The 9,610-nt window shown below is 28.9% G+C and overlaps 1 protein-coding gene across 1 annotated transcript in view; it reads left to right on the top strand.

Moving 5' to 3' along the window:
• The window catches only part of LOC117106177 (fibropellin-1-like), a gene marked incomplete at its 3' end in the record, with an annotated part of 11,603 nt that extends 2,229 nt beyond the window's left edge, over window positions 1-9,374 (top strand). The window contains exons 4-9 of the mRNA XM_033247529.1: window positions 1,095-1,217; window positions 5,931-6,053; window positions 6,926-7,042; window positions 7,305-7,421; window positions 8,428-8,544; window positions 9,258-9,374. Coding sequence (XP_033103420.1) covers window positions 1,095-1,217; window positions 5,931-6,053; window positions 6,926-7,042; window positions 7,305-7,421; window positions 8,428-8,544; window positions 9,258-9,374 — 714 coding nt within the window. The remainder of the gene's footprint in view (window positions 1-1,094; window positions 1,218-5,930; window positions 6,054-6,925; window positions 7,043-7,304; window positions 7,422-8,427; window positions 8,545-9,257) is intronic.
• Window positions 9,375-9,610: the final 236 nt, after the last annotated feature.

Raw genomic sequence — 9,610 nt, 5'->3', positions numbered from 1 at the left:
CGTATACACGGAAAGCCAGTGCGTAATCACAGCAACTCAGGAGGAAGAGGATAATAGCGTCCCATGGCCCATTTAAGGACTCTTGTATCTTTAATCTGTGAACGCAGCGCAAATCATGACGTTATCAAGTGAAAGATACAACATATGGTGTTAGCAGACTAAGCCTACTTTTAAAAGCTCATTGAAAATGTTCCATATCTCAAAATAAAAAAATATTATTTAAATTATTTATTAATTAAAATCGTGATTAGTTCACATACAGCATGAATAGAAAACCCCCAAAACCCAAATAATCATCGAAATATACTATTGTTTCACGTAAGTTTACATTTCGAAATAAACTAAAACCAACTGACGTAGTTTTGTAACCATGAGAGACACGATGTTGTGTTGCACCAATAGAATCCCCTCTAATCGCAGATTTTCTGTTACGGATGGAACGATTCTGCATCTTCTTGATCTGGCGTACTAGGCCTCCTTTAGACCTTAAGGAAACAAAATTAACATGAACGACTTTAACCTTTGTATCTCTTGTGGATTTTAAGACGATACGTTCCTTGACTTTTGCACAGCAATTTGTTTATAAATAGGCCTATATCTGTCTCTTATACACATCTAGATGTGTATAAGAGACAGGAGTAAGGACTAGTGTTGTCCGAAAGCTCTGGTTCTATTTCTGGCTGTTTACTTACGTTTACTTTTTAGCTGTTGCTTATCATTTTTGTATCTCTACTGAGATCCAGCCATTGTTTCCCACAGCATTGTTGTTTTTCAGTATTTTGCCTTTTAATCTATATATATATATAACTGAAATAAACTATCGCAAGTATTACAAGCAGAGTGCTCAATGGTAGACCAGAGCGGATATAAATAAATAAAAAGCGAGGTTCAACAGTAGCTTTGATCAGACATTTTATTACTCTGACACTCTGACATTACTGTGACACTCTTCAGATGTATATATATTGCATAGTTGCTGTTCTTTTTGTGTAGTCAGTATTGCATGCATTATATATAGCTCATTGCCTTAATTGTGAATATGTATTCTAATGTATGTTAATTAAACACTTGAAATTGATGTTTTTGCACTGCAGTTTCAGGAATCCCATGTAGCAGCTCTCCTTGTCTTAATGGAGGGGCATGTAACAATTTAAGAACAGCATACACCTGCACATGCCCAACCTCATATACTGGCACACGTTGCGAAAATTTTTGTGGTAAATTCTGATTTAATATTTTTGTTTTACGTGAGCTGAAAACGAGAAATTTATATGTTTTATTGTAATTTCTAATAAAAATATTTTGTAAAATTGGTTAATTATATTATTTATGCTATATAATGATCACTAACCAACTAACGTTGTACAAAATGTTAATTACTACTACAGAGAAATGATGCGATGTATCGGTGAATTTCCTTTTAACTCCGATACTATAATAATAATAATAATAATAATAATATTTAAGCATTTATATGGCGCTCTTTACCAGAGTCTCATGTTTTTAATGTTTCTTTTGCCTACTTTAATTGGTTTTTTTTTTAACTATGCTTGAATAATTTACATCTTTAATTGTAATTTAATTTTAATTCTTTATATATAATTTTGAATTAATTCATTATGTCAATTAAGAATTCAAAGGTTGTTATTTATATTACTATTAATTAATTGGTTTCATACTCTCTTTTGTTTTGTTTTACTATGTGTATTGAGAGTCCCGTAATGATCACATTTGGCTCAGATTTACCACTCTCATTAAAGATTGTTAAAAATAAATAAATAAATAAATAAACACTGTTAAATTATCATATACAGTACTAATTTGAGTAAGGCCTTAATGTTTGTGCCGATTTACAGTCCAGACGCGTGCACTCTGGAAGAAATATATCGTAGCACCATTCTTTTAAATGTTTTACCATTACTGGCATAATTTGAGCTCCTACTTATGTCTATTAAAAAATTTTTTAAATAAAAAATAAAAAAACAGTTTTACAATAACATGAGTCTGTCTGCAAACAAAATATTGGACGAGGACTGGTCACGCTACAAAGCAACACATGTGAGAATTAATCATTCAAATTGCGTTCGTACACTCGACTGACCATGGATGAAAATCTATTCCCTCCATGGAGGACTGACTGACGCAATCCCATGGAGTAAATAATAGACCGAATCGGCGACTACATTCAGGTGACATAGTGGGTACAAAATATAAACATAGGCCTACGTCGTAAACCACAGTCCGCTCATTGAACATGCTGTAGTATATTGAGAGAGTTGGTGTATGATGTTTTTTAGACAGCGACCCAAAGTATGCCTATGTTTCTTTTTAAATCGTGATTTTATAATTACTTTGGCAATCTCCGTGCATTTTATTTAGGCTCTGGAATGCTGCTAGTGGACGGTAGACATACAGTTAGGATAGGCCTACTAGGCTACGCTCAAAATGGAAATCAGGTTAAGTCAAATTGCTTAGCTTATAAATTGCTTAAAAAATTTAGCGCCATCTGAGACGATTTTTAAGCTAAGATGTTGCTAAAAATTGGGTAATAAATCAGCTTAAGATATTTACTAGGATCTAGGCCATCTGAACTTTTTTACTTAAGACATATTTGCTAAGCTGAGATTGAAAAACTAAAACTTAGTGCCTTGACCATTTTGGAAAGGTGCTTTATATATCATATTTTTATAATAATAATAATTATTATTATTATCATTATTATTATTGTGAATCTGTGAAACAGGTATACTAACTTTCTTTACTTTTTACAATGTTTTGTAAATTATTCTTATTGTATTTTATATCTGTTAATAATATCAGTTACCTTGTTTCTTTTTAATTGTTTTTAAATATTATAATGATTTTATAATTTTAGTTTTTGTCACTGTACAAGTGCCTTGACCATTTTGGAAAGGTGCTTTATATATCATATTTTTATAATAATAATAATTATTATTATTATCATTATTATTATTGTGAATCTGTGAAACAGGTATACTAACTTTCTTTACTTTTTACAATGTTTTGTAAATTATTCTTATTGTATTTTATATCTGTTAATAATATCAGTTACCTTGTTTCTTTTTAATTGTTTTTAAATATTATAATGATTTTATAATTTTAGTTTTTGTCACTGTACAAGTGCCTTGACCATTTTGGAAAGGTGCTTTATATATCATATTTTTATAATAATAATAATTATTATTATTATCATTATTATTATTGTGAATCTGTGAAACAGGTATACTAACTTTCTTTACTTTTTACAATGTTTTGTAAATTATTCTTATTGTATTTTATATCTGTTAATAATATCAGTTACCTTGTTTCTTTTTAATTGTTTTTAAATATTATAATGATTTTATAATTTTAGTTTTTGTCACTGTACAAGTGCCTTGACCATTTTGGAAAGGTGCTTTATATATCATATTTTTATAATAATAATAATTATTATTATTATCATTATTATTATTGTGAATCTGTGAAACAGGTATACTAACTTTCTTTACTTTTTACAATGTTTTGTAAATTATTCTTATTGTATTTTATATCTGTTAATAATATCAGTTACCTTGTTTCTTTTTAATTGTTTTTAAATATTATAATGATTTTATAATTTTAGTTTTTGTCACTGTACAAGTGCCTTGACCATTTTGGAAAGGTGCTTTATATATCATATTTTTATAATAATAATAATTATTATTATTATCATTATTATTATTGTGAATCTGTGAAACAGGTATACTAACTTTCTTTACTTTTTACAATGTTTTGTAAATTATTCTTATTGTATTTTATATCTGTTAATAATATCAGTTACCTTGTTTCTTTTTAATTGTTTTTAAATATTATAATGATTTTATAATTTTAGTTTTTGTCACTGTACAAGTGCCTTGACCATTTTGGAAAGGTGCTTTATATATCATATTTTTATAATAATAATAATTATTATTATTATCATTATTATTATTGTGAATCTGTGAAACAGGTATACTAACTTTCTTTACTTTTTACAATGTTTTGTAAATTATTCTTATTGTATTTTATATCTGTTAATAATATCAGTTACCTTGTTTCTTTTTAATTGTTTTTAAATATTATAATGATTTTATAATTTTAGTTTTTGTCACTGTACAAGTGCCTTGACCATTTTGGAAAGGTGCTTTATATATCATATTTTTATAATAATAATAATTATTATTATTATCATTATTATTATTGTGAATCTGTGAAACAGGTATACTAACTTTCTTTACTTTTTACAATGTTTTGTAAATTATTCTTATTGTATTTTATATCTGTTAATAATATCAGTTACCTTGTTTCTTTTTAATTGTCTTTAAATATTATAATGATTTTATAATTTTAGATGGGTTTTGTACAACTTTTTTTAAGGTTTTGTAAATTATTCTTATTGTATTTTATATCTTTTAATATTATCAGTTTACCTTGTTTCTTTTTAATTGTTTTTAAATATTATAATGATTTTATAATTTTAGTTTTTGTCACTGTACAAGTGCCTTGACCATTTTGGAAAGGTGCTTTATATATCATATTTTTATAATAATAATAATTATTATTATTATCATTATTATTATTGTTGTTATTATTATTTTATTACCTAATAACAACTAAAATAACTGGCACCTTCTGTGAAACAGGTAGATTATTTAGTAACTATTATTATTATTTAGGAATACTGTCACCAAAGAACATTCTTGACAGACCTTGATCCATTTACATTTAAATAAGATATAAAAACAACATTAATATCAATATTTTTACACTATAGTTTTTATATATTTTACTTTCTGCTATTCACCATCATACTTATCCTTGTTAAAACTGAATTTTGACTGGCACAGTTACCATACATCCATATTTATTTATTTTATTTATTTATTTATTTATTTCTGACTTTCGTGTGATAACACTTTCAGTGATGTAGCACTGGTATCACAAGTGGATCACAAGTAAAAATAATAAAAGAACTCCAAAATGAAAAAAAAAGAAATTGAACTTAAAACAAAACAAATGAGTTAAAACAAAATAGCTTAAAACTAACAACAAAATTTAAAAAGGAAAAACGCAAAAAGGAAAATCAGTAAAATTTTGATTCAATATTTTGTCTAGAAGAGAGTAAATAGAGTTAAATTATTATCGTTTAAATGATTTTTAAAAGACTGTATGAAAAGTTCAATAAATATTGTTTTAATTTCATTTGGAAGGCTGTTCCATGCTTTAGTTGCACGATGTAAAAATGTCCTTTTGCCTTGTACCCGATTCCATTTTTTTTCAATCAAGTTGTTATTAGACTTATTCCTAGTACATTGAGGGTGATTATTGTTGTCATACCATTTACATATGTACTGGTTAACATTCAAGATCACTTGGATTGCTTCTTGATAAGAGCAGTGTGGGTGATTTTGATGACTAAGGAATCTTCTTAAGAAATCTTCACTTCTAAATTATCAAGGGAAAAGTTAGTTGCCAAAATAATGATAAGTAAGTAAGTCTGCTTGTTGTTATTTTTGTTTTTCAAAAAAATGTTGAAATCATCAAACAAATGTTTAGTTTGTTATTAATTTGAAACTTAACCTCTTTATTTGTTTTCAAAGACTTGTAGTATGTAATGTTATAATTAGTTTTTTAACTTTGTGTTGAATCAGCTGGTAGTGCTTGCACTAACAATCTGTGCCAGAACATATTTTAGCTTACTCCCCTACATTCAATAATGAATATGGGACTACCTTTTACTTTTAAGTTAACTTTGTGAACATATACTAGGTATAACATTTTTTTTCATTTTAAGCTTCCATGTTTATTTTGAAAAATTATATTTAATTCATTTATTAATGCTTTATGCCATACATAATTTTCACTGATCATTGTGCCAATCATAATACACTTGTTGATTTTTATTCTGGCAGTTTCTAATGGGTGTACTGTCAATCAGTGTCAGAATGGTGGTGTTTGTCAAGCTGCAATTTCTTCATGTACAGCTTTCACCTGTTCATGCCCTTCAGCTTACACTGGAACCTTGTGTGAAACTTGTAAGTAATAATGTATTTTAAGAACATCCAACAATGACTGAAGTCGCATTTAATGAAACTGAACATTTAACAAAATCACAGTAGAATTATGATTATATTAAATACTAATATAATTTGAACAAAACTCTGGCAGAAGTGAATTAAATAAAACAAATATTGTGAGGGTGACAGGAGCACATTTGTAATCGTGTTATCGTATTATCCACTATGTTACCAGCCTGTACATCTGCATCCTGTTTGAATAGTTTAGCTTGTCTGTAACATATATTGGGTATTATTTTACTTGTCTATCTGGTTACACTAGAACCCAATGTGAGAATGGCGAGTGCTCTGACCTCACAAAGGCTGTCCGATTTTTGTTCAAACCATGAACCAAATTCTTCAAATTTTCTAATTTCTTTTTTATATTATTATTAAATAATTTATTTAATAATGCTCTATGCCATTTATAATTTTCACAAATCACTGTGCCAAACAAAAAAAACTTTTTTGATTTTTATTCTGACAGTTTCTAATGGGTGAACCGTTAATCAATGTCAAAATGGAGGTGTTTGTCAAGCTGTGACCTCTTTATGTTCTGCTTTAACTTGTTCATTCCCTTCAGGTTTACACTGGAACCACAAAAATAATAGCAGAATTATAATTATGGTAAATACTAAAATAATTTGTGGCTATAATCCTAAAATTTTCTCCTTTTTTCTAATAATAGTTTCAGCATTTCAGTTGTTTATTCAATTGTTTAACCTACAGTATGTATACTTATGATGTTTTTTCCTTGTGTTTGCTTGCAATGCAACAATATTTTGAGGGTGTGACTTTGTAAACATTTGTGTATTAACCACTGTATTTCACCATGTGAATTTTTCAAATAGTGGTTACAACAGCCTGTACATCTGCGCCCTGTTTGAATGGTGGAGCTTGCTCAGTAACATCTACTGGGTATTCCTGTAGTTGCCCATCTGGTTATACTGGAACCAGATGTGAGACTGGTGAGCTCTCTGACTCCTTCTCACTACACAACTTTTTAATTATTTGTGTAATATTTGTGAATATAATCCTAAAATTTTCTCCTTTTTTGTAATAATGGTTTCAGCATTTTAGTTGTTTATTCAATTGTTTAACCTATGTATATGTTGATGTTTTGTCCTTATGTTTGCTGTACTCATGCTATGCAACAATATTTTGAGGGTGTGACTATGTAGTCATTGGTGTATTTACACTATATTTCACCATGTGATTTTTTTCAAATAGTGGTTACAACAGCCTGTGCATCTGCCCCCTGTTTAAATGGTGGAGTTTGCTCTCTAACATCTATTGGGTATGTCTGTACTTGCCCATCTGGTTATACTGGAACCCGGTGTGAGACTGGTGAGTTCTCTGACCTCTTCTCAGAGGCTTTCCAATTTGTTTAAGCCATGAACCAAATTCCTCAAATTTTCTCTTTTACTTTTTGAAATTATTATTTATTTATTTAATAATGCTATATGCCATATATAACTTTCACAGATCACTGTGCCAACCATTAAAAAACGTATTGATTTTTATTCTGACAGTTTTTAATGGGTGAAACATTAATCAATCTCTTTATGTTCAGCACGGGAACCACACAAATAATAGCATAATTATAATTATGTTAAATACTAAAATAATTTTAACAAAACTATAACAGAGGCAGGCCCCGTAGCCAGGTTCTTCCAAGGGGGGGTTTTCTGAGCGTGAGGTCCACAGTCGAAGCCCCGGTGGGGTCGGCGAAACCCCTAAAGCAAGAGGATTTTTGTGCTTTATGGATCTAAGTAATGCTTTAAAAGCAGATATGTTTGAAAATGTCTGTGTCTGGGTGGGTCTGCAGTGCATTAGTTGGATTGGAGGACTTATTTAGAAATTTAAAGATGGGGTTTCACCAGAAAAGAGGGGGGTTTGCTAGAAAAAGGGTTTTTCCCGAACCATAAAAACCCCCCCGGATACGGGCCTGAGAGGTGATTTAATTCCAAAAATATTTTGTGGGTGACAGCAACACAACTCTGTAATTATTTGTGACCATAATCCTGAAATTTTCTTGTATTTCTAATATTTTTTTCAGCATTTCAGTTGTTTATTTAAACGCATGCTTTGATGTTTTGTCCTTATGTTTGCCTCTGATATGCAATGTAACAATATTTTAAGGGTGTTGCTTTCTAATAATTTGTGTATTTCTTTCATTTAAATGTATTTTTTATTGTTATGTATATATAATGTATTATTATTATTATATATATAATGTTATAAATTCATTGTTTAATTTTTATTAATTACTGAACCACTTTTTATGAAGAAAGAATAAATAAAGTAAAAAATTATTTACCACTATGTTTCACCATGTAAATTTTTCAAATAGTGGTTACAACAGCCTGTGCATCTGCACCCTGTTTGAATGGTGGCGTTTGCTATCTAACATCTACTGGGTATTTCTGTACTTGCCCATCTGGTTACACTGGAACCCGATGTGAGACTGGTGAGTTTCTTTTCATATTTAAAAAAAAATATTTTTGATATTAAAATATAAAACTCTTAATTAATTTAATATACTTACAAATATTTTTCAATTTAATCCCAATTATTCAAAATTAGTACAATGATAATAATACTATAGATAACAAAATAAAACTCATTCAAGTATAACGTTCCATTCATAATTATTTTCTTTTACAAAATTCTTAAATATAATCCATGCATTTTTACAAACAGGCTTACCTAGCTCTGTTAGAATTTTAATTTTGTATATTGCAAATACTGCAGTGGAATATATCTCATTTTTAATTCTGCTTTCACAGCCTATTAATAATTCTTTAACTTTGCAATTATTTGTGTGTTATTTGTGACCATAATCCTGAAATTTTCTCATATTTCTAATATTTTTTTCAGCATTTCAGTTGTCTATTCAAATGCATGCTTTGATGTTTTGTTCTTATGTTTGCCTCTGATATGCAATGTAACAATATTTGAAGGGTGTTGCTTTCTAATAATTTGTGTATTTCTTTCATTTAAACGTATTTTTTATTGTTATGTATATATAATGTATTATTATTATTATATATATAATGTTATAAATTCATTGTTTAATTTTTCTTATTTGTAAATACTGAACCACTTTTTATGAAGAAAGAATGAATAAATAAAGTAATAAATATTTACCACTATGTTTCACCATGTGAATTTTTCAACTAGCGGTTACAACAGCCTGTGCATCTGCACCCTGTTTGAATGGTGGAGTTTGCTCTCTAACATCTACTGGGTATTTCTGTACTTGCCCATCTGGTTATACTGGAACCCGATGTGAGACTGGTGAGTTCTCTGACTTCTTCTCAGAGGCTGTCTGATTTGTTCAAGCCATGAACCATATTCCAGAAATGTTGTATTTTTCCAAAAAATTATGTTTAAACATTTCAGTTGTTTATTCAATTGTTTAACCCGTGCATGTTTTGCGCGTTCAATGTTTGCTTTTCTGAAGTGCTCATGTAATGCTACTACACTAGTGTAGTGCTGTGTTAGCATTTGTATTGATCTTCCATCGCTCTTAG

The sequence above is a fragment of the Anneissia japonica genome, unplaced genomic scaffold, assembly GCF_011630105.1.
Source record: "Anneissia japonica isolate Jap-2015-1 unplaced genomic scaffold, ASM1163010v1 scaffold284958_len54583_cov128, whole genome shotgun sequence".
NCBI classification, from domain to species: Eukaryota; Metazoa; Echinodermata; class Crinoidea; order Comatulida; family Comatulidae; genus Anneissia; species Anneissia japonica.
This window is presented reverse-complemented; position numbering and strand designations above follow the sequence as displayed.